This window comes from Rhipicephalus microplus, chromosome 2 (assembly GCF_043290135.1).
Source record: "Rhipicephalus microplus isolate Deutch F79 chromosome 2, USDA_Rmic, whole genome shotgun sequence".
Taxonomy (NCBI): domain Eukaryota; kingdom Metazoa; phylum Arthropoda; class Arachnida; order Ixodida; family Ixodidae; genus Rhipicephalus; species Rhipicephalus microplus.
This window is the reverse complement of record NC_134701.1, coordinates 269,982,589-270,008,435: the sequence shown is the minus strand read 5'-3', so window position 1 is coordinate 270,008,435 and position 25,847 is coordinate 269,982,589. Positions and strand designations below refer to the sequence as shown.

Below are 25,847 nucleotides of genomic sequence, written 5' to 3'. Positions count from 1 at the left end.
TCCTCTTAACACTTCCACCACCTTGCGGGTCTCCACAGAACTCATTTGCATTACTTGTTATCCTTGGGTGTTATGTCTGAGAGAGTTAGTCAGTGACATGGAATGACATGATGTCACTGCTGGTGCTTGTCATTTTATGCCTTGGAGGATTTCGTTAAAAGAACAAGGGTTTTTAGAATATTTTTATAAGAATGTTAGGGTGACTAGAATTTATGAAGCATCAAGGTAGAAAACAAACAGGAAAATGAATGAGACAAAGGAAATTAAAGTATTCTATAAAAAAGAGGGAATATCACAACTAATTGGGAGGCAGCATTTAATGTTATTCATCTCTTGTACAGGTAAATGCTAGGCTATCTCAAGACAGTTTTTGTAGCGATGCGTAACCTCTACGATACCTCTCTGCCAAAGGAGTGAACGGTATAGTCTGCATAATGCATTTATTCGTATACACACTTTGTGCCTTGCTGGCACTTCCCAGTTTTTCAGCTGCTAAGGCAGCAGTGCACAATATGCATGCATGGATACAGTTGTCATGTGTTCTTCTCATGGCATCAGATATGCCTAGGATATCAATGCCTTTCACAGTAATGCCTAAAAACAGTGCTCAAATCACACCAATGTTTTCTGACAGTTTATTTCGTTGGCTTTGTTTTTTGCATCTTCAGTTGCTAAGCTATAGGTTTTGGCGCATACCTGAGTATATGTCATATTTGACATTAGGTGCACCAGAAAAAGGTTTGTGCTTTGCTGGCACCCAAGTGGTTGACACATATACTTCTCCCGTATTGATTGATTTGTGGGGTTTAACATCCAACACCACCATATGATTATGAGCGACGCCGTGGTGGAGGGCTCCGGAAATTTCGACCATCTGGGGTTCTTTAACGTGCACCCAAATCTGAGTACACGGGCCTACAACATTTCCACCTCCATCGGAAATGCAGCCGCCACAGCCGGGATTTGATCCCGCGACCTGCGGGTCAGCAGCCGAGTATCTTAACCACTAGACCACCGTGGCGGGGCTACTTCTCCCGTATGTCCCTATATTTGTGGTCATGTTTGCGGTTTTATAGGGGCAAAATATATAGAGGAAGTAACTCCTCTGATAAACACAACGTTTGCATTCCGATTAAATAATCGTTTTCAAGTTAATTGAAGGTAGGGACCATGCGGTTGCATGTTACTACTGGTCTGGTACATGTTATAAGATTTTGTACCTCTTTCATTATGTGTGCAGGACTTCAATCTATCTCAAGAACGTGGTCTTTTTTCCACTCTCTTCGATCTTTAATTGCCCTCCCCCCTCCTTCTCCTCTCACGACGTACGCTTGCGGGAATACAGGCATCTTTCTCTGCCTCAAACACTCACTCAACCACTCAACCTCTCTCAATCTAAGCGGCTACTTTGTCGAGAACGAAACTACTTTTAGCACGAAGCCACCGCATCACCTTTCCTTCCTCCGTGCACCGTATGGTCATGGTGACTATTATGGTGGCCAACCATGCTATGGCGGCTCAACGCAAGCCAAGTTGATCCGAAGCTTTAGCGTTGTCTGAATCCACAGCGATTCACTCGCAGGCGTTTTGAGTGTCGTTTCTCCTATCCAAACATTTCGATCCGCAATGTAAGTTTCTGATTTATCGTCAATGCTACGCTTTTACGAGGCGACGCTGCTTTCCGTCTAGTTGGTACAGCCACTGTGATTGCTACCTCTGGCATTCTGGTCGTAGCAGCGCTCTGGTTTGACACCGACGAAGTTGTTACGTGTAGCGGCAGTGTACTCTCGAAACGTTTGCAAAATGAATTCATTCTATAAAGCACACATTGTAAACGTTTACTGTAGTTGACCTTGCGTTAACTGGTTGATTGACAGTCTATTGCTAATCACCCGAAATGTAAATGCCTTGTAAATAGATGTTGCATACATATAAAAGTGATGCGCTGGGCCACCCGCCTCAGTGGTCTTGCTGTTACGGTGCTCAAATGCTGACTTGAAGGTCGTGGGATCGAATCCCGGCCGCTATTTCGAAGGAGGTGAAATGCTGGAGGCCCGTGTACCTAGATTCAGGGGCACGTTAAAGAACGCCAGATGATCGTAATTTCCGGAGCCCTCCGCTACGACGTTCATCATAATTATACCTTGGTTTCGGGAGGTTAAACCCGAACAGTTGACAAATTAATTGGAATATTTTCTGTCTCGAGAAGCAGAGAAGTGTATAGTGCGAAAACGTTCGTCTGCTTCGTGTGTTATTGAACGAACTCGTTTAGTAAGCAGTTGTAGTATCGGATAGACAAACAGCCCAGATTGTTAGTTGCAGCATGCGGATTTTGAACTGTTCCTATAAAAATGAAATGTGATGTCAGACTTCGTGTGACGTATGACCACGTTAAGTATGCAAAATGGCTCGCGCTTACTTCGTGTGAGATGGAAAAAAAAAAGGAGAAAGAAGAAATGTGGACAACACTAGGATCTTTAGCGTCCACTTCGTTTCTTCTTAACTTTCTCAGAAATACAAGGGGCACCAACTGTTCCAGAAATAAACTATGCATAGTTCGCTTGCCTTTGCTCTTGTCCAAAGTACTTCGTTCAATACAAGTCGTTTCCAGAGTCCGCAGACATTAATCCACAAAACCTGTGAAGCCCTAAGTTCACCTGATGTCTGAATAGATGGTACGTGCTTTATATCTGTAGAAGGAGGGAGAAACAGACGGAAGGACAAAGAGGAATGTCTTCTAATTGTTAAAGAACTGCACTTTTCAGTAATTGCAAACACAGGTGTTTTACCATATGTTAAAAGCATCAAGGTGAAAAGTGTAATAGCCATGTCAGTTAATTGTTGAAATGGTGGATGAGCCTTTGGCGGCTTGTTAATTCGTGATAAAAAATGAAGTGCTAAAATTATGAAAGAAGTGAGTGATAGTGTGATAACATGAGAACCGAAGTGATCACTTAGTTTACCTCAGATAATCTAGCAAGCTACCGCAAGTACATTTCTAGCTGCTACTTTTGGTTGTTTGCTTGCTGAGCTTCTTGGTGGTCTATTTATTTGTTGACGAAAACACGTTTTATGCTTTGTCTACAATGTTTTATTATTCGATTCCGCTAGCTTAATTGACATCTTGTATATTATCATTGCTCTTAGTTACGTGCAAGTACTGTCCATATGGGTCTTGCTAACGAAACGAATTGAAATCGGAGTCTAGGGAAGTTGAAATATCAGTTATCTGAGACATCATCATTGCATCAGCTTTCACTCTCCCCAGTAATCACTAACAGTTGAAGCCTAGTGTGTATGGAAAATTGGTGTGCAGCATACAATTTCATGCCATATGATTGTGTGGTAAAGAAATTACTGACTTGTTCGTCATCATTTCAGGGCTGACTACTGGAAATCGCAACCTAAAAAGTTTTGCGAGGTCTGCAAGTGTTGGTTTGCAGACAATAAGGCGGTAAGTATTGCAACAGGCAGATTAGCCCATGACTTTCAGTGTTATTGTATTGTTATGGAAATATTTATTAAGTTAGCACCAGTCAGGTTAATACTGCACACAGCACACAGGAATCCAGGTCAGCAGGGCGGCCCAGACTCGGCCCCAGAACAAGTGTCGTCGTATTCATCGAGTATATGTCATTTCGGTGCCCGTGCCAAAAAGACCTCTCCATACCTGTGACAATATTTACAGTTTTTTTCTTGAGCGACGAATCTGGGGGTTCTTTAACGACAATAATTTTAGCCTTCAGTAGGTATTGGTCTTTATAGGTGGTGTCTCATCAGGATTTTCTCAGCAATTTTTTTTATCATGATTTCAGAAATAAGTTCTAACAGATTCTTTTGTTTATATGTAGTGAAATTGCTCTTTCATGTTGCTCCTTTGGCACCCTTCATTTCTTGAGACATGGCAGATATTTTGAAAGGTGTTCAATACACAGATTCCACTCGACATCAGCAAATCACTCATCACAAAGGCTAGATGTTTTCAAGTGTTTGTAGCGCTGCTGTGATAACACAAGATCTTTGTTCCATGTTAATTAGCCTGTGAACTATATTTCTTTTTTTACACTTTCTTCTTATTGATCTTTAGGGAATTCACAAAACACTAAATACTTGAGAAAGCATTTTAGTGTTGTTCTGCTGTATCCTTACAAGAACAGTGTAAACTTCTCTGTTTTTTTTTCAGAGCATAGATTTTCATGAAAGGGGCAAAAATCATCAAGCCAATGTGCAAAAGCGTATCACGGAGGTAAGAAGCAGGAATTCGTAGGCCACTAGCATTTTGAACGGTCCATCTAATTCCATAACATTTTGGGGTGCTTGCAGATCATGAAGAAAGGAAAGAAGATGCAGAAAGCTCAGCAGAGCTATGAAAACATCATGGATGGAATCAACCAGGTATGGAATCAATGACCCGTTCCGCACCCTCAGGTTGGTAACCCCAATAATTGCGTGTTGCAGGCTGCATTGCAGGCATTTGAAAAAGATGTCAAGACCGGGGGCTCGAAAATTGAAGCGTATCGGTACGCTGCTGAGGAAGCCAAGCTCAAAGAAAAAGCAGCGGAGAAAGAGGCAGCGAATTTGTCTACGCCAGCACCAGTGGTGTTGTGGTTTGAAGGTGTCACTGAGGGAGGGGACACGTACTATTGGAATATGGAGACTGGAGGTTTGTGCATCTTCTATTTTTCTCTTTGAAAGATGGGCAGAACATAGATGCTCTAAAGTAGGGGTCTCAAATATGCAACTCGTGGACCTTTTGCTATCAGCCTGACCTGTTCACAACTGTCCTCATTCCATATTTTTGATAAGTATGTTCATGAGCTACAGAAAGGTGACTGATCTCAGGCAATTTTTTTTTCATAAGGCACTCTATCCAGTAATGTTTTAGAACATAACCATGGATCAAAAACTATATTTCAGAATCGGCATCTTGATTAACAAATTTCAGTCTTTCAATATGATCAGTAATAATATGTTTCTCAATAAGACCTTTTTTTGTATTGCAACTTCAGCTGACATTTTGTTCAAACTCTTTCATGCTAAAACCTGCTTTACGAGTGTGGCCCATCAAGAGAATGATATTTTCTGACTGTGGCCCATCAGCTGAGGTGAGTTTGAAACACCGGGTATAAAGTCATAAAGAGACACTGGGGACCCGTGAACACTGATTTTTTCAGATGAATTGAATGTATCCACAATACTCAAAGTAGCACAAACTAGAAGACAAGAAGTAGACACTTGCAACTCGCATTGAATATGAATTGAATGTGAACTGGTGGAAGTGCTGGGTAGTCTCAATGGATGCTGCAGACCCCCCCCCCCAGGGAGCCGTAGTACGAGTCCAGTGCCAGTTAATACTCCCGTGTATCGGACCAGCCGCCAAATCAGGGGATCGCCTTCGGAAGTCGACGATACTGCTCTCACCACGTCGACAAACATGACCAGCGCTTCGGCGGAAACCTCGCCAACCGGCACGGGAAGCACGACATCGAACCGCTATACGTTGGAAAGCCCAGCGGCACTGGCGACGTTCCATGGTGCAGAGCGCAAGGACGTTGAGGACTGGTTGGCGGACTTTGAGCGCATAGCCACCTTGAATCAGTGGGATGATGCGGCGAAACTGGGTCGTGTCTATTTCTATCTCGAAGACGGGGCACGTATGTGGTATCAAAATTGAGAAGAGGAGCTGACGACGTCGCCCGAATTCACTCGTAGACTTCTACAGACCTATGCCAGCGCTGATCACCAAGAAAGAGCTGAACGAGCTATTCTGGCCAGTGTCCAGTCGCCAAACGAAATTGTGGTCACATACGTCGAAAACATGACGCGCCTCTTCCGACGGGCCGATTAGAGAATGACGGAGGACAAAAAGTTGCGTCACTTGATGCGCGGTGTCAAGGACCAGCTTTTTGCCGGCCCCGTGCGAAGCCCTCCGAATACGGTGGCGGAGTTCTTGTCTGAAGCCGTGACAGTGGAAAAAATGCTTCAGCAGCGATCCAACCAATACGACAGGCAAGTCAGTGGCATGTCTACTGCCGACATTTTCACCGCCGCTGGAACCAGCGATGACTCTCTACGTGAACTCATCCGTAATATAGTATGTGAAGAGTTGCAAAAGGCTGGTGTAACACCTCGTCCTACAGTTAGCTCTGTTGCAACTTTGATCAAGGATGAGCTGCACCAGGCTCTCCGGGACACTTTGTCTCTTGATACAGCTGCGCCAGCTACTACTGAATACTGCCGTGGGACAACCTATGCGGAAGCCTTGAAATGCCCTGCTGCGTCGCTGCCATTGTTCGTTCATCCTGTCCCTGCTGTTTCACTCGAGTCAGCACAGCACATATCGTACTACGAAGGCACATACACACCACCACCCTTGCCCTTTGTCCGTGGTGCTTCTGTCGCCCATCGTTTGGTGCAACCGGTCCAGTACATCGACAATCGGCACATGTCTCCTCGGAAGTCTGATGTTTGGCACACACATGATCCCCGGCCTCTATGCTTTCACTGCGGAGAAGCTGATCACTTGTACCGCCAGTGCCCATATCGCCGTCTTGGGCTTCAAGGCTTCTCTGCGTACTCGCCGCCACCCCGTTACGGCCAGAGACCACGCGACATCGAAAATTGCCTCTCCCAGCAGCATGCATCACCGTCTGCCGGGCGCCAGTCGTGCTCGCATCACCGAGGCGATTTTCATCAACGCCCCAGCGGTATTAGGGTGGCTATAATGGGGAGGTGTGAAAAGCGGCCGCCGAAACCGGTCCCCAAAGCATGCCGATGCCGCTTGGGGCGTTGCACGCACCGACGCGGGTAACCTTGCGGAGGAGATAAACGAGACAGCATGCGCCGCTCTCCACATGCTGTGTGGTGGTGACCCGTTTTCGGTAAAATCGTTTTGATCGAGCAAGTGTAGGGCAGTACATTGTATCTAAGGCCTTTAAAGTATTATCTCTGAAAACCACTCTTGAAAAGGAACCACTCTTACGAGCAAGACTTGTCGCCAACTTTCGTGGACTTAAAGGCTAACTCCGGTGATTTTTCGACCATGTCAAGGTAATGGTGTTTCTATGTTCCTGAGATACTCTTGTCACGACACCAATATCTCAAATGCTCAGAAAATTCGCAAATGATTTTAATAAGAAAAAAGGTGCTAAACTGAAACCTGAACGGGTGCCCTTACTGCGTATGACGTACTGTTTGTTAAGAACTGGAGGCCGTATACTGGTCCTGCCGGCACGTAATATGAAAACTGTGAAATCCAGACGAGTGAAGCACCAGCCAAACACCTCTCGGGGAGGAAGAAAGCTTTCCTCTGCAATACCCGTGCCGAACACCTCCGCCGTCTCCTTGTGGCCACCACAATAAACGCTGTAGTGGCCGGAATAGCGTTGGCATCAGCTGCATCACTTCCGTTGACATGCCAAACATGACGTCACCCAGACAGTGTTTCCAATAATTCTGGCAAGCGATGTGAGCTTTGCGAGGAAATCTTTGAAATCGTTTGCAAACAATCAGCGCATCTCTCAAGCCTCTAAATTGGTATAAATGATGGAAATGTGGAAAGGAACATACCCAGTGAATTTCATTAAGATCCATTGACCTCGAAAAATCGCCGAAGTTGGCCTGTAATGATATTGCGTTTATTCGCGGCGGAGCTGCAGGTGCGCCCAGAGATGTTAATCACTGTAAGGCTTCATATTAATTTGAACATACTAAATTTATTCAACCACGAGTGGAAACTTTGGTATCAGAGCCCCGTTTCGCTGTTCCGAACGCATAATCTTGCGCAAGCCGCAACTTGAATACTCTCTTAGCGTTGATTATCAGCCACTGAATGTAACAGTTTTAGTGGCGTACAGTTACTCATTCTCAGATTTCGGTGCACGTTAAAGAACCCCAGATGATCTGAATTTGCGGAGTCCTCCACTACGGCGTCTCTCATAATCATGGTCGTTTTGGGACGTTAAACCCCACATATCAATCAATCATTCACAGTTACGCAGTTACACACAAATAGCGCAATAAACATGTTTTCAGCAGCAGACATGCGAACAGTTTTTACAAAAAACACTTTATTTTCATGCATGTCAGGTGTTCATGCACTACAACGCTCATAGCTTTACTATTTACTCTTTTTTATTATTATTGTTGGTTTACGCCTTTTAAAAAGAAGTTGGATCGAGTGAGTCAATAAAATTGCACCAAGGGAATTCGACCGATCTGCAAAGCTCCACTGAGATACCACTTCTGCCTGGACTAGGAGATTTCTTGGCACATTTAGTTTAGAAACAAGTGGTGTTGTATACATAAAAAAAAAAAGTAACCAGACAGGTTACTCGCTAAGTTAACAATAAATATTCGCGTTACCATCCTATGTTGCTTACCAGAAAGGCAACGGATTACCATTACCGAAATAAAAACAGCGTACGTCTTCTTCGAATATACTCCAAGATTGATATGTGGGGTTTAACGTCCCAAAACCACCATATGATTATGAGAGACGCCGTAGTGGAGGGCTCCGGAAATTTCGACCACCTGGGGTTCTTCATCGATTATACTCCAAGATCAGAAGTTTGAATCAATGTGTCCGGGCTGTGGGAGCCAGAATATCATTTTAATAAACCTTGTATTTATATCTGACATGTCATAAAGCATTCGCTAAACATGGTTCTAGTACCGTAATGAATCTTGCTAAGATAAATGTAAACCCAAGTGTTTGTCTCACTAGGCACGAATAATTAAACTTGGATTTTACCTATTCCTAGAAGCGTTTAGGATGAACATTGTCCTACAGGCTACCTTATCTATTGACCACCTTAAACCACGAAGATTCTGACACTTCATCTTTTTTTCTGCCATTGAGAACTCCTTATTAATCTATTTAAATGTTGCAAGAAACGTCACTACAACTGGCTGTCTTGCGCATTCTTTCTGCAATTCTTATTACTGTATTGAATCTTTTACTGTGATGTTTATGTGTACCAGTGTATACTTTTGATCCTGATGATTTATGACACTTCATTATAATACTATATGTAATTAATTCCTTATGATTAATACACAACTAAAGCAGTGTAGATATATGTAATTTTAAATAATCAAAATCGTCACATTAGATGCTTCGCCCAGCTCATTCACTTTCCCGAATAGCACGTCTCCCGGAATTTTGGCCGCTCTACTTATTGATTTTTGCTTTTCATGTTCATGCCCTCATGATACATAAGTATTCACTTGCTATCTATTTGTGGAGCTTTGTTTCATACCTTTTGTATTCATACTTGGTGTCATTTGATACTTGTGAAGTTTATTTTTTATTCTACATGTATGAATGTCTATCATGTATTGTTCCTTTGCCAACTTGTGACTGGGTTGGTACTTTGTCAACCTCTCGAGCTTTTAGTCCCATGCTCCTCAACCTATCAAAAGAAAAGAATCGAAGTCTCTGACCAAAACAACTATAGCTAGTTTAGGTGAAATAAACTAGGAAATTTTGCACAAGATGCCGGCTGTATATCACAGTGGCCTAATGTGCACCGGATAGTTGCATGTGATGGCTTATAACGTCGTGGCATGTGTTAAATCCATCTCTCATGGTCACAGAAAGCCTAAATAATATTTCACCGTCAACCTCCGAAAAAATATGATCACTAACCTAAAAAAAAATTACAGTAATTCTGGCAGTTGGCATCTGCTAGCGGACCATAATCGCAGGTATTTGCAGTGCAAAATATTTGCTGTGTAAATAATTTTTGCACCTTTAACCTACACAGGGCCCGCTAGAATTGTAACTGTTTATGGAAACTTGAGCCTTGCTTTTCTAGATACTGCAAACTTAATGCTCCGTGACCTGTATTATCAGCAGAAGCAAATTTTATTTTGGAAACGGGCTGATGAATAGCGCTACAGTGTTGCAGGAACGACTTGCTGACAACTACAACTCGGGCAATTGAAGCATCAGATCTATTTATACATGTATAACAAGTGCGTCAAATACTAATTACTGAAGTAACATGCTATACCAGTAACGGTGTTACTTATAACACGTAACCACCAACACTGGAAATAAGGCGGGTGTTCTTGCTTTCATCACGATTATTACAAAGTACCAGATTTCTCACAGCGTAGCTTGCCACATAATATACAGGGCGACCATCCGCCGCTCAGCGGAGTACGATTCATGGGCGACAGACACTGCTAGTGCATCAGATGGAAGCCTTTCGTAGTCTTTCTCAATTTATTCTATCGCATGCAGCATTTTTTTTTTCTACAGACAGAGCAGCTCCTCCACTAAGTGATCCACGTTGCCACCCTTGGACTCTTCAAGAGGCTGACCTGAAGCATTAAGTTTTGCGGACAAGCATAATGCAGCGAGGCTGGATCTAATTTTTTTTTTTTTGTCGTCGACACCTTCAGGCATTTCAGAGTAACCCAGCACAATCACTGATTCACGAAGTACTTGTAAAGCAGCTACCCCCTGTGAAAAAAAAAAAAAAAAAGCAGCGCACCCGAGGAAAACTCTGCGAAGTGCGCCGCTCACTACCCACGCCGCTGCCATCAGCGCCCCTAGCGGCATCTGCGCGCCGAAGGGCCTTCTCCGGCAAGCAAAAAGCGTTGCGCTCATCACACCTCCCCATTCTAGCCACCCTAGTGGTATTCTACCGCACGATCTCCCAGCGCCTGCCGGGAAAACTAGCCAAAGCGACCTCTGGGGGCAGGGTTGCTGAACGTCGAAGCGCTGAAGACCTCCTATTGACGCAGAACCGTACAATAACTGGTCCAACATCACCTGCTGCTGCAAAGGATAGCCGGCTTTCACTCGACATAGCAGTGACAATTGATGTTTGTGCAGTTAATGCATCAGTGGACACCGGCGCAGACTATTCCATACTTGGCGGGAAACTGACAATGCAGCTGAAGAAGCTAATCACGGCGTGGCATAACTTACAGATTCAGACAGCTGGTGGCCATGTCGTTACTCCACTGGGCGCCTGCACAACTAGAGTACAGATTCAAGGGTATACATTCATAGCAAGCTGCCTTGTTCTACGTGAATGCTCCCGTGACGTCATTCTGGGAGTTGACTTTCTACAGTAAAATAGAGCTATCATTGATCTGCTAGAGCGCTGCATCATGTTCTGAGCCCAGCGAGCAATCAACGTGCAGGATGACGGAAGGCGTGTAGACGTACTCCGTATTTCTGAACAGATCGTGATGCTTCCTTCACGAGCAAGTGTTCTAGTCGACGTAACATGCTGTGGTTTGTGCTATGGCGATGTGGTGGCCCACACAAATTTAGAACACCTCCTGTAGCAAGGCATCTGTGTAGCTAAAGTGTAATACACGTTCGTGATGGCTGATCTGAATTGCTCGTTACCAACTTTAGCAACGAGCATCGACACCTTTTTCGTGGCACTTCGATAGCGTTTGCCCACGAAGTAGCAAACGTCACCTACTGTTTCACGTCGAACTAGTGGATACCGCAGACACGTCAATGAGTAATATTGACATCAATCCTGATCTGTCCACCGTTAACCAGACTGCGCTGCGAGCGCTCTTGTTCGAGTTCAGGTCTTGCTTCGCAAGTGGCTCAAAGATCCGCCAGACGTCCATCGCTCAACACAGGATCATCACGTACGAGGATGCACTCCCAATACCCAGCAGATCCACCAGTTTGTCACGATGAATCAAAAGTACTGGGGGTTTATTAAACCACTGAGTAGCTAGCTCTAGGACGATGCGTCAGTCGTGGCTGGCTCTCGAGCAGAGAAGAAGCACGTGATCTTCTTTTTTCCTCCAGATCGAGAGCCGCTCTTGCAGTCGACCCACTACGTGTGGGTGGCAGTATAGTGCCAGAAACAAGTCGAATAAACTGTCAAATACTCTTAGAGTTGTAATGAAGAAGTAGTGGGCCATGCATAGCTCGGAAAACACATTGTCCGTGCTAAGCACGAGACGCTCGCCCCGGACATTGTCGCTGCTTTCGCTGGCTAGGCCTACGCTCCTACCTCATCTGAAATAACAGTTCTGATTGTCTCAATTCTTTATTATATTTGGTGGAGTTTGCTGGGTCTCCTCGCAATCCTGGAGTTATAAAGCCGGACTCGACCTGCCGCTATGACCACTGCATCTGCCAGAAGTCCTCCGCCTATGGCTCCCCAGGCCATCGTGTGCTCCGGCGCGGTCCGTCAGCGGGACCCCCCCATATTCAGCAGCACTGACGACCACGACGTCGACGACTGGCTGGCTACTTACGAACTCGTGAGTGTCTTAAACAAATGGGACGAAGCCACGAGACTGGCCACGGTCGGCATTTACCTCAGTGGCATTGCCCACTTGTGGCTGCGGAACCACCAAGCCGACGTTCCAACCTGGACAGCATTCAAGACAAAGTTCAGGGAAGTATTCGGTCGTCCTGCTGTCCGCAAACTTCGTGCGGAGCAGCGCCTTCAGTCAAGATCTCAACTGCCTGGTGAGAATTTCACCAGTTACATAGAAGACATCATTGACTTGTGCAAACGCGTCGATGCGAACATGACAGAGGTGGACCGCATCAAGCATATTTTTGAGGGTATTGACGAGGACGCATTCCAGATGCTCATTTCAAAAAGCCCGGCTACTGTTGCTCAAGTTACAGAGCTCTGCCAAAGCTGTGATGAGCTCCGCTGGCAACATCTCGTCACCCGCTGTGCTGTCCCACATCAGGAATTGATGTCCGGCTTAACTCCCTCGCAAGATCCCGTCCTCTCGCAGATCAAAGATTTTGTGCGCGAAGAAGTTGCCCACCAACTTTTACTTATCTCCGGCTTTTCGGAGCGCAGTGCGCCGCTTAGCCCTACACTACGGACTATTATACAAGACCAAGTGTCTGAGGTCCTTCCTCCGCAGCTGGTGCCACCAGTTAATGCACCATTGACGTATGCCAAAGCAGCAGCACGACCACGACCACAAACGTTCCGAGCGCCGCCTCCACTGCCTGCTCCTGTTTATGCCGCCCAGCCGCCACGACCTCCAGTCCACCGAGTCCCTAATCCATGGCGCACTGCCGACAACCGACCAATCTGCTTTTCGTGTGGTCTACCCGGACACGTCGCAGGTCTGTGCCGCCGCCGCCCACTCCATTCACGTGAAAACCCACGTTCGTATGAGTACGACCACACGTTTCCCTACATTCCAGACCCCGAATTGCACCCTCCTCGACCAAGCCACCGACCTTCTTCTGATCGCCGATCTCCTTCTCCACGTCGTCGCTCGCCCTCCCCGATGCGCCGGCATCCCCCTACAATCGACGTGGAAAACTAAATGACGCAGTTCCCGAGGCAAGAACTGCGTCCTCGTCGCAAAGCACAAGCCCTCTTCGTTCGCCGCCGAATGTAATTAATGCCGTTCTTGAAGGTGTACCTGTACTTGCCCTTATTGATACTGGTGCGGCCATTTCTGTAATTGCCGAAAAAGTTTGCCGTTCAATTCGTAAAGTTACAACTCCTTACTTGGGTTCGTGTTCGTACACGAACACGAACCCAAGCAAGTTACAGTTCGCAGTACTCCCGCACTGTTCTCACGACCTCATTTTAGGCTGGGATTTTCTCTCCGATCCCCAAGCCGTCATTGATTGCGCTCGTGCTGAAGTCATTTTTTGGTCCCTTGGTGATGCCCTACCTGCGGACGATCACCCTTCCTACGCGAAGTTGGTCATTAGAGACGACACCGAGATCCCTCCGCGCGCTACTGTCTTCACACCTGTGTCGTGTTTCGTCGTCGTCGACGCTACCGCATTCTTCACACCTTCCTCTGCTTTCGTTCATCGCCACCTATCACCGCCCCGAACCACTCTCGTTACTCTTCAAGGTGGTGGGACCGACGTGCCTGTGGGGAATCCGTTCCCATTCACGATTACGCTGCTTCGGGGCAAATGTATTGGCTCAATCGAATCATTCGAAATCATCACTACACTTATGTTCCTGATCTATCATTGGAAGCCAGCGCCCCCTCCTGTAGTTCCGGGAATGGCCCTTAAACTGCCGACATTTTCAACAGTGTCATCGACGAAGGCCTAAACCCACAACAGAGGTGTGAGCTTTTGAACCTTCTTGACAAGTTTCGGCCATTTTTTGACAGTAGCAGCGCTACCTTAGGTCAAACATCTACTGTATGCCACCAGATCGACACAGGTAGTCACCCACCACTACGGCAGCGACCGTACCGTGTTTCACGGACTGAACGCCGTGTCATCGAGGAACAAGTAGGTGACATGCTAAAGCGCGGCGTCGTTCAACTATCAAACAGTTCTTGGGCGTCGCCGGTTATTTTAGTTAAAAAGAAGGATGGCACAATACGTTTTTGCGTAGATTAACGTCGCCTAAACAAAATAACACGAAAGGATGTTTATCCTTTGCCTCGGATCGATGACGCCCTCGACTCTTTACAAGGCGCAGAGTTCTTTTCCTCCCTTGATCTACGCTCTGGGTATTGGCAAGTGCCCATGAATCCGGATGATGGACCAAAAGCTGCCTTTGTTACACCAGACGGCTTATACGAATTTAACGTGATGCCATTCGGCCTATGCAATGCGGCAGCAACATTTAAGCGCATGATGGACACTATCCTACGAGGCCTCAAATGGAACACGTGTTTGTGCTACTTAGATGATGTGGTGGTGTTCTTGCCCGATTTTCCCACGCACCTTCGTCGCTTGGAACAGGTTCTACGCTGCCTTTCTGCAGCAGGCCTCCAACTAAACTTGAAGAAGTGTCACTTTGGAGCACGCAAGCTGACCATTCTCGGACACGTCGTGTCGAAGGATGGCGTTCTCCCTGACCCCGCTAAGCTACGTGCTGTTAGCGAGTACCTGAGGCCCGCGTCTCTCAAGGAGCTGCGTAGTTTCATTGGGCTTTGCTCATACTTCCGCTGCTTCGTCCGGGATTTCGCCTCGATCATGGCACCTCTGACAGACCTACTTCAGGGAGACTGCAATCTATGTGCGTGGTCTCCAGCCTGTGACAGTGCCTTTGCGAAGCTTTGTGAACTGCTTACATCACCATCCATACTGCGACATTTTGGTTCAAGCGCTCCCACGGAAATCCACACGGATGCTAGCGGTGTCGGTCTTGGCGCTGTACTCGCCCAACGAAAGCCTGGTTACCAAGAATATGTTGTTGCGTACGCGAGCCGCACTCTTACAAGAACAGAAGCAAATTATTCGGTAACTGAGAAAGAATGCCTAGGGATCATCTGGGCCATTACGAAATTTCGGCCTTATCTGTACGGCCGCCCTTTCGACGTCGTTACCAATCACCACGCGCTCTGCTGGTTATCCTCCCTCAAGGATCCCTCCTGACGCTTGGCACGATGGGCTTTACGGCTCCAAGAGTACGACATCCGTGTCATTTATCGCTCAGGCCAAAAGCATGCCGATGCCGATGCTCTTTCGCGTTCGCCCGTTTCTACTGATATTGCGAGTGTCTCCACCCAAGACAACTTACTTCCACTATCAGGACCCATTGACATGGCTGCGGAGCAGCGCAAAGATTCGTGGATTGTGTCTCAGGTGGATTACTTATCTGAAACACTCGCCCACCCGCCATCTCGAACGCTACACCGACAAGCCTCCCACTTCGCCATCCGTGATGGAATACTTTATCACCGCAACTACCACCCTGACGGCCGCAAGTGGCTACTCGTCATACCCAGGCATCTCCGTGCCAGCATATGTGCTGCTTTTCATGCCGATCCACAGTGTGCACACGCCGGTTTGTTTAGAACCTACGCCAGGCTACGTTTTCGGTTTCATTGGCGCGGCATGTACACATTCGTTCAAAAGTACGTTCGATCTTGCACAGAGTGCCAACGCCGCAAGCACAATCCTAGCCGTCCTACTGCACTAATGCAGCCGTTACAGTGCCCAATGCGACCATTCGACCGGGTTGGAATAGACCTTTATGGTCCTCTGCCATATACATCACCTGGGAATCGCTGGATTATTGTAGCGATTGACCATCTCATGAGATATACAGAAACGGCCACTCTACCAGTCGCGACAGCACGTGGCATTGCGTCTTTCCTGCTCCAACGTTTTGTTCTTCGTTACGGCGCTCCGCGTGAGCTTTTGAGTGACCGAGGCCACGTCTTTCTCGTGGATGTAATTCAAGAACTTCTTGCTGAATGCCATGTGGTTCACCGCTGTACTACTGCATATCGTCCACAAACGAACGGCTTGACAGAACGTTTCAATCGCACTCTTGGTGACATGCTTTCTATGTATGTCGTCTCCGACCACACCAATCGGGATCTTATCCTTCCCTACGTAACGTACGCTTACAACACGGCGCCTCAAGCAACGACCTGCTTTTCTCCCTTCTTTTTACTTTATGGTCGAGAGCCATCATCTCCAATCGACACCATTCTCCCCTACCGACCCGACTCATCCGAAGGCACACCAGTTTCCGAAGCCGCTCGATATGCGAAAGAATGTCGGCAATTAGCTCGCACCCTTACAACACAAGAGCAAAGGCTACAGAAATTTCGTCACGACAATGGACGGTCCCACTACCAGTTTTCACCCAACTCTCTTGTTTGGCTGTGGGTGCCTCCCACTGCTGCTCCTGGTACCTCTACAAAGTTCGTCAGCAGGTACCACGGGCCTTATCGCGTCATACAGCGAACTTCCGCTGTCAACTACCTCATCGAACCCCTCACGCCCACTCCGGACCTGCGTCGTCGAGGCCGCGAAATCGTACACGTGGATCGTCTCAAACCGTATCACGAACCACTTGTCCTCGCGACACCTTAGAACACCTACTTGGCTCCGTCTTCAGCGAGGGTGAAATATGTAATGAAGAAGTAGTGGATCATGCATAGCTCAGAAAACACATCATCAGTGCTAAGCACGAGACGCTCGCCCGGACATTGTCGCTGCTTTCGCTGGCTAGGCCTACGCTCCTACCTCGTCTGAAATAACAGTTCTGACTGTCTCAATTCTTTATTATAGAGTAGTTTTCAAACAACTGTTTTTACATTATTGCCACGCACGTTTTTCGCTTTACTTTAACATATTCGGCTTTCACCCCATGAACACTGTTAGTAGCACTTTGTGCACATTGCACCGCAACCTTTGCGAAGATTCACAATTATTTCAGATCGTTATGTTAAGATTATGTGCACAACGTGAATAGCGAAGTTTATTCAAGAGCTTATGTGAGCACCAGCGATAACACTCGAAAGTTTTATGGCTACTGTGTAAACGAGGACACGTTCTACCGATGATCAGATTATAGATGGCCTACACTCTGTCAGGCACTATCAGTGACTGTCAGCATGTCAGAAAAAAAAAAAAAACATCCTGAAAAAGAAGTTAATTAGCATAAGGATGTGTGATGTATTATCTGTCACCTTTGTGTTGGTAACAGTGGAATTAAAACAGTTCTAGTTTGGATCTCTTCAGGAATGTAACCGTTGGATATGTCGCGTGGATCTTCTACTTTTTTCACTAAATCAGTGACGAGCAAAATGTTTAAATTACCCTTCATCACCGCCCTACTACCCTGCACTGGCCAAAAATTTTTAAAAATACTTTACAAGTAGGGTAATTACCCTTCAGTTAGTAGCCCTGCCTCGTAAGTCTTTCTTATACTCTTTTAAAGTTGCATATATAAATGTGCAGAGAGTGTTTTGAGGCAGTACAGATAAAATTGAACCATAACTTCGCCATGTTATCAGGAGAAGAGCTCCACCATGAACATACTATACCCTCCTAATTTGTCTCAACTGCCATCCTCAAAGTATGTTATTTCCTTGCCTTCAACCGTGCCATTACTGTGGGGTTGCATGAATCACGTTTATGTCATGAGCCACCAGCCTAATTTCTTTTCTGTTCCTCTTGCGGTCTCATAGCACAGGTGTTATAGACTGATGTGATGCGACAAATGCAATGCAACGCAACATACGCATTGTCTGAACAGGAATGTCTCAGGCAGGCCTGCCGACGTTTTGATAGGTAGACCTATCTTCGTCAAAGGTGCCTTGTCATCTTTGGCATGTTAGTCCCAAAAGATTATCATGTCGTGTCACTTTAGGCACTTGTCACATGCAATAGTGTGTGAAGTTACAGGCAGTTTTCTTTACATTGAGGTATTAGCGTGCGTGACCTAGGCTGCAGACTGCAAATAAAGCACTCGTGAGAGAAATAGAGCACAATAGTTCATCTGACATTTCAGCTGCTTTAGTTCTTAGCAGCTTTTCCAAACTTCTTGGATGTGATTGCCGCCACATGACCTATGTACCACATTTGTCTGTTTGGAGTGTTCATACCCGATGAAGACCCCTCCCCCCCAAAAAGTAAGGATAACTGTATCGAATGAGGTGTAGAACTGATTCGATCCGACCAGTAAACCTATGCGGACAAGTTGAAGTCATAATAAATATCAGAGGCATGAAATGCGATTGCATTCCAAGGAAAATCACTTCTGAATACTAGTCTCTGTTGCTTCTTTCCAGAATCTACTTGGGAGAAGCCAGAGTGTGATTATGTCCCATTTTCCAACCAGCAAGAACCGTCCAGTGAGAGTGCACCACCAGAGGTATGCATTCTTTAACTCTTTCGTTACCACGCCTATTCATATCAATCACCGGTGATAGAGGCTTTGAATTTTCAATTTTAGCACATTGAATTTGTTTCTCATGCGCCCAGAACTTCCTGGTAGTTATTCAGGCGACTGAACTTTCGGAATCGGTTTGAATTGTGCCGTTTTGGCAACGTAGCGATTTTTGACAGACCTTTAAGCAAACCAGTGCGCGTCTGTTGGGAAAATGTGCTTGGCTTGCAGACTTGGCCGAACTGTGCGCCGCTTGTGGTTATGCTACAGTAACATCGCAGTTCTGTAATAATCGCAGTTCTCTGGTTACAGAACATCGCAGTTCTGTAACCAGAGCAAGTCGAATATCAAATTAAGGTGTCAGCTTCACAATCCGACAGTGTGGAGCCTGAAACTTATGCCAGATATTCACTAGAGAGCTGTTGCTTAAAGTCGGGGAAGACTTATTCTACAAGAAATATGCCCACAGGTCCACCGCATGTATGAAATGTGGACGAGCCCTTTTTAGCCATTTTCCAGCAGGTTCGGTTTCACTTGTACCACTATATCAGACACAGGCCCGCATTCAGTGCACTAGTGACTAGTCGCTCCAATGGCATCGTCGTTAAGTGAGCATAGGTGGACACCTGTGCCACGGAAAACGCGTGCTGCTCGGAACTGTCTTGCAACCGCACCTGAATCGAGTGACGAGCTTCGAGTCTAAAGATGATCATAGCACCTCAGCCTCAAGCTCTCTTGGTGACAATGTTTTGTGTCAGCCTGGGACATCTGCAGCCGTTCAGACGTTGGTTTTGTTTACGGCCTGAAGCGGACTCCTGCACTGCCCGTGCATAGATGCTAACCCTTGTGCCCAATCCCAGACCTACTCTGGTTTGTGTGAGGTCCACTTCTTGCTGGGGCGCGATGTGCTGGTGCTGGCTGTACAGCCTCTCCTCAAGACGAGAAGGCCGCTGGACCATATCTCAGCCTCGTACTACAAAGCGGTGCAAGATGGTTTAGGACATTTTTTTTCTTTTCATTGCTATCTTTAAAAACAAAAATAGATGTGCTTAGATGCATACGTTGGAACGCCAACCTGTGCGGAGAGAGGTGGCTCATGGAAAAAGGTGATGCAGGACGATCTAGTGAAGTTCATTGCACATCTGATTTATTGAGGGATTTTTCACATTGCGGGCATCCATATATATAGGAACAGCTGCAGGCTCTTATAGTAAAGAATAAATAAATAATAAATGAATGAATAATGATGAAAAATGTGCAAGAGTGCAAAGTGTCTTACGAAAAATCAAGAAATGCTGCACCGGCATGGCATGGGCAATGAAGCGACACCTCGGTTCAGATTTTCGTTGTCTATGTTAATAAAAACAATGTGTAAAATGTTTACTATATTTTACACTCTTCCTGGATTGTTTACCTTCAAAATGCATATTCTGATTTTTTTTTTTGTTTTGAATGTTTTTGCATATATTAAGTGTTTTTATAGCACTGTTTACCAACCGGCAACCACAAAATACACACTTTTCACATTTTTATTCATCCCAAAGTATTTTGTTGCTCTACAAGATATGTTTTTTTTTTGGAAAGAGCATTTCATTGTGCATAATTTGATATGCTGCATTGGATTGTCTGCCTGTGTCACGGTAACAAAAGAGTTAAAGCTGTTTTGCCCATCATCTGGCTCACAGTTCCAAAAGTGCCTTTAAAAAGAGGTGGGTAACAAGCGAGTTAGTACACTAATTAAGAAAGAAGAGCTTCCTGGTCAGAATACTGATAACAACATTGGATGCAGGATTTAGCAGAACTCATTTTTCAGAACTCTAGCATGATTCAAGGTACACCGTAGCATCGGTTAATTTCAACCACAACTACCCATGGATGGGTCAATTTCAACCACAACATGTACCTAAATCTAAGTACACAAATGTTCCGAAATTTTGCCCTCGTCAAAATGTGGTCATCATTGCAGGAAATCGAATCCACATTCTTGAGCGGAATGGCTTGCTTACCCATTGCCTGCTAAGCTACCACGGCAGGTATGATAAGAAACTTTTGCGCATAGATTGCTTGCTCAGCTTACAATAATTTCCACTGAAAGAGTCATTATTTATGCATCACATTCGTGGCACGTTTACAATGTCATTCTTGTATTGTGGATGGTTCATCGTTGTGTTACAATCAGCATCACAGTGTACACAGCCATGGAAGGCTCTGTTTTGTACATGTCATGTTTGAGCGAAAGTGCTGATTAGCAATAGCTGTCAGAAATGCTGCCGTCACTGTGAGTTAATGCCGTTATTTTGCAGGATGACTCGTCAATAGAACCAGACTCGAGCATAGGACCAGCTCCTAAGGCAAGTCCGTATGGAGAGTGGCAAGCTGTCAAACCCAAGTAAGTTACATCAGCTCGTATATCTAGCAGCTGACTATAGGCCTTATGTGTAGATATCAGTAACTGAAAAATGTTTGAAGTTGACCGATAGGTAGGTCAGATGTCCATTTGCCGAAAGCATGGTTCAAAACAATACTTTAAAAAATGAAGAAAAGATCGAATACTGTCACAAGATATTGACCAAGTTTAACTGACGCTCTGCTTTGGTTATCAGTGCTCAATCTTTCCTAGTCAAATGTAAATCGAGCAGGGCAGAACGTAGATCCAATACACTGAACATTTGTGTAGTTACGTATGCAACGTAAGGGTTCGACAATTGGTTACGTTTCCACCACCATAGAACAGAAACTAGCAGTTTTATGTGAAGTTGTGGTTTTGCCTTTGTCTTGACAAGTTATTTTCGCTAAAAACTGAAGTGGCCTTGTGTACCTGCAAGCTATACTGTTCTCACTAGGCTTGTGCGATATTCAAATGCTTCAAATATTCGAACAAATATTACTGTATTTGAAATGAACGAATAAATATATATTAGTCCACATGTAACCTTTTGTAGCAGAGGTGCTTTCACTGTAGTGGAGGGGTGCTATGCCATGAAAGCACTTATCCTAAACATATTATAGTCGGTGACAACTTAAGAACAATTATAAGCTCCACCCACGAGGCCACATTGTCCTTATTTTCCATGCCTCGGCACTAAAAAGGAAGTGGTTTCGAAACAATGGCAATAATTTTCATGCATAAAGCATTATCTTGCAATATTTCACTGGTATTCAAATGAAGAAACCAAAGCTTGATAAGGAAACACGAGACTGCACGGAGTTCAGAATCAGCTTAGCAATATATCAGTTGTTTGAATCGCAACCCTCACCGCACCCATCTCAGAGTCCATGAAAGAACATAGTAGATCTCTCAAAGGCAACATTTCTGCGCAGTACCTACAATTATGGTGTAACTGTGGTGTTACTAGAACAAGCAATGTCCCATTTGACGTAATGTTTAAAATGAGGGATTCCTTTTTTTGTGATTTCACAAATGAAAGGGGGGCATTTATCACATTTCATTAGGTTGTTTGCAACTTTTGTTTTGCAAAACTTTTGCTGGCAGGTTTCTTCACTGTCTTCTGCAACTACGGCAACTGTGACCCATAGCGAACAATAGAGAAGTGATGTGAGATTAACTTCGTGAATTTTTATTTTTGTGCTGCTGTAAGTACCGAATGATGTCTCGCGTTGCCGTGCTTGTCATTGTGTTTGAGGTAAATGCCAAAGTTTCATTCAACGTCTTGTTTCATCAAAATAAAAGCGCTTAGGGCACATTGTGTTTAACAGTGGGGATCATTGCATATGTTATCATTAAGGTAATGCTTAGGCGATGTACGTGGCTAAAGTGGCAGTTACTAAAAGATGTAGTCATTTTTTTTTTTGCTTAGGCAACTTGCATTTCATTGTTTTGCCATGATGCCGTCAGCCCTTGAATATTCAACTTTTTCAAAATGGGACTCATTTGTGCTAGAACAGGGGCCACTATTTTCTGTGATTGTGCCTGTGCGAAGGTGTGTCTGAGCAAGCAAAAGAGTTTTCTATTTACGGTAAATGCGAGTAAATTGCGTACCAGACTTTTCTTTCACAGATGAGCGCAACTTTCATGTTCTTTTTTATGGGGTTCTAATTTAATATAAACAAGTTATCACTATGTAATGCATGCACACAATACAACTGAAATGTCAAAAAAAAACATGTTAGACAAAAGTAAAACTTCTTATGAAGATACGGATAGGTATGACACGCCTTAAAAGTGAAATCTCTGTTTCTTTTGTTTTACTCAATACTAGATTTAGCGGCGTCGTTTCAGTAACGATAATGATCGATGCAACTGATCGTGATCTTTGCATCAACGACGATCGATCCAGTGTAATTCATAGCGCGCGTTGTTTCAGAGTTTGAAGAACCTCGATTGATATGTGGGGTTTAACGTCCCAAAACCACCATATGAATATGAGAGATGCCGTAGTGGAGTGCTCCGGAAATTTAGAGCACCTGGGGTTCTTTAACATGCACCCAAATCTGAACACACGGGCCTACAACATTGCTGCCTCCATCGGAAATGCAGCCGCTGCAGCCGGGATTCGATCCCGTGACCAGCAGGTCAGCAGCCGAGTACCTTAGTCACTAGACCACCGCGGCGGGGGGGTGTGAAGAACCTCGCACAGTGTTTTTCATGCAGGCGTTCATGCATCGAGCATGAGACAAGCGCCTACGCGACGGGCACTTCGATTTGGCACATAGTTCTGAGCCGGTGAAAATCAATTCCATTAAGATGACGCAGCTGCGCTAATCAATGCATGTCAAATTAATTACAGCCACACACCAGGTGACCACAATGCACTTTATGATGCATACACCACTGCATATTCTCCCCACATGGTTTGTTTACTTCCATACTGTGTCGTGCTAGAAGGTTTTGTTGGTTGCTTTGTCTCATGCTTCGTCCACACTTACATCACTAATATGGGCGCACAGCACAGTGCATATTGCAAAAAATTACCAAGATTCCCATGTTGCGACACCCAAGTAGCACACTCACATCCACATGTGGCAATGCTTTCGTGGGCGGTTAATCACAGATGCACACATTCCTCAAAACACAGGGCGCACATTCAGACTTCACCTTCACCTTACTACACATAAATGACCGCGATGATAATCGTTGAGAATGGTCACACTTAGGGGATAGATAGGTGCGTCCGGGTGACATCGAGAATAAACACAGTGTTGCTGCTTCACGCTGCTGAAATGATGAAACACAATGAAGCTGTATCTCTCCGGTGCACTTCAAACGCTGCAAAATCAGAAACATCAGCATTGAATGACGGCAGGCGAGGATGATGCCAAGTGCAAGGTGCGAAATAGCTTGTTGACGGAGAAAACGCCACAGAAAAATCTAATGGATGCCTGCCAGCCTCGGTGCAGTGGCACATTGCCTCTTATCGCGAACCGCGCTATGCTGAATTTGTCATTGGTTCATTGTAACTGTTATGTCATAGCAAAGAGCGGGTGTGATTGGACGCACGTAATACAAATGGACAGCAGTGCACTTTACTTTTTATTCTTAGCTTGTCACCAACTATAGTTGTTGCGTAATTCACTTGTAAAGGTGGTTTTGCTGCAGTAGAGGGGTGCTAAGCCATGCAAACACCTAATCAAGGAAAATTTGCACTGCTGCAAATCCCCACCTCAAGGTTAAATGAACATATTATCCTCTCATTGATTCAGCATTTTTATAGTTTAAAAGCTTGTTATGCCAGCTTATGTGCTCTTACAGTGTAAATGTTAAAATGTAACATATTTTATAGGTTATCATTTGCATTCTACCAAAAGTAAAATCCTGCTACTATTCAAAGTTGTTTCCACTTCTTTTGAATAAAAAAAATGGCATTCATACAGGCCTTGTTTAAATAAAAAAGAAAATTGTGTAGGTTAGTAGGGTCATGACAAATGTGCCCATTTTCTTCATAATATGCCATACTGTTTCAATTGGATTTGAAATTATTCAACCAAAATCACTATTCGCATAAGCCTACCGTAAAATGCTAAGAAAGCGTCCCCCCTTTTTTGGGAGATCTGAAATAAGCACCCAGTGCCCGAACAAGCTCCCCCCCCCCTTCTCCTGCAGCCACTTTTTTTTTTTTTTTTTTCAAGATGAGCATTGCTTATGTGGAAAAAACCACAAACATGAGTACATTGAATGCATATCTAATGTTGTTTACGAAATACTCTAATAAAAAGCATTTCATTAGAAACATGGATGGGCGTTTTGTATATTTAGTCGCTCTCATACCGCCATCTTGAATTTCGGTTTGGGACCAAGCAAGCAGCCCCCCTAAAAATCTGGTCCAATTGTCTTTCACCGAGGTAGGGACTTGCGCAGCATTTTACGGTAGTTCTCAAAGCGTGTTGGAAGTTACTCCAGGATTTCCTCCAGGACTGCCTCTATCTTAACAAGCATGCTGCAGTTGCATGAAGTGTTGTTCAGAGATTATTCACAACCACCACACACCCTTTTTATTTAACGCATGTGTGAATTTTCAACATGTTACTTTAACTTCCAGGCAGGCACCGAAGATAGATTTGCAACTTCCGCAAAAGTCTGAAGGCATTGAAGAGGTTGTCATTAGTGTACCAAGCGACGCTCCCAAAAGGATGAAGTTTGCGGAAAAGACTGTGGGTAGCCTTGAATCCGAGGAAGGTGAAGATGCAAGTTCTGTATTCAAAAAGCGCAAGCTTGGTTCTCACGGCAAAAGGAATGTGAGGCAGCGAACCGATGATGACTAGATCAACCGCATGTGCCGGTGCTGTGCTTTGTATGTAAATAAATGTAAATAGATTGCACATTTCATATTGCCTCTTGCTTCTTACATTTCTGTCTAAAAAAATTTTTCATTTCTGAAACTCTGTTCTACCAATATAAATCAATGCTACCAAAAAAACAACATGTGGCTGTTCTGTGCCAACACACATTTTTTTCAGCCTGACAAGTTCATTTAATTTTTTTTTTTCTGCTAAAACATATCCCTAAGTCTAAATTGTCACCAGCATTATTTCATTTCTAAGATGGATTAGGACAGAAACATTACTTGCAGGTGAACACTGTTTAGTATTGTGAGAAGTTTCGCAAATTACATTTTTGTTTAGAAATATCCATTTTACATTTACGAGGTGCATATATACTATCAGCATAGCCACAACCACTACGTTGTCCTGGTATGGACGGCACACAAGGTAGCCAAAATTTTATTTCACGAGGGGTCTAACCCTCTGCATGAACAAGTTAAACCACCTGGGGTCCTTCAATATGCACCTAAATTAAAAAGTACC

At 44.8% G+C, this 25,847-nt stretch overlaps 1 protein-coding gene across 1 annotated transcript; it reads left to right on the top strand.

Annotated features, from left to right (window-relative positions):
- Window positions 1-1,503: 1,503 nt before the first annotated feature.
- Window positions 1,504-25,368, top strand: LOC119169978 (WW domain-binding protein 4). Its single transcript, XM_037420983.2, has 8 exons — window positions 1,504-1,628; window positions 3,382-3,454; window positions 4,184-4,246; window positions 4,324-4,395; window positions 4,459-4,663; window positions 18,487-18,569; window positions 20,888-20,973; window positions 25,082-25,368. Coding segments are annotated over exons 1-8 (807 nt in total). The 5' UTR covers window positions 1,504-1,626; the 3' UTR covers window positions 25,305-25,368.
- The last annotated feature ends 479 nt before the right edge of the window (window positions 25,369-25,847 follow it).

Coding starts and splice junctions, on each gene's coding strand:
- LOC119169978 (XM_037420983.2), top strand. Junction 4,396..4,458: donor TCATGGATGGAATCAACCAG/GTATGGAATCAA, acceptor TGCGTGTTGCAG/GCTGCATTGCAGGCATTTGA. Junction 18,570..20,887: donor GTGAGAGTGCACCACCAGAG/GTATGCATTCTT, acceptor GTTATTTTGCAG/GATGACTCGTCAATAGAACC.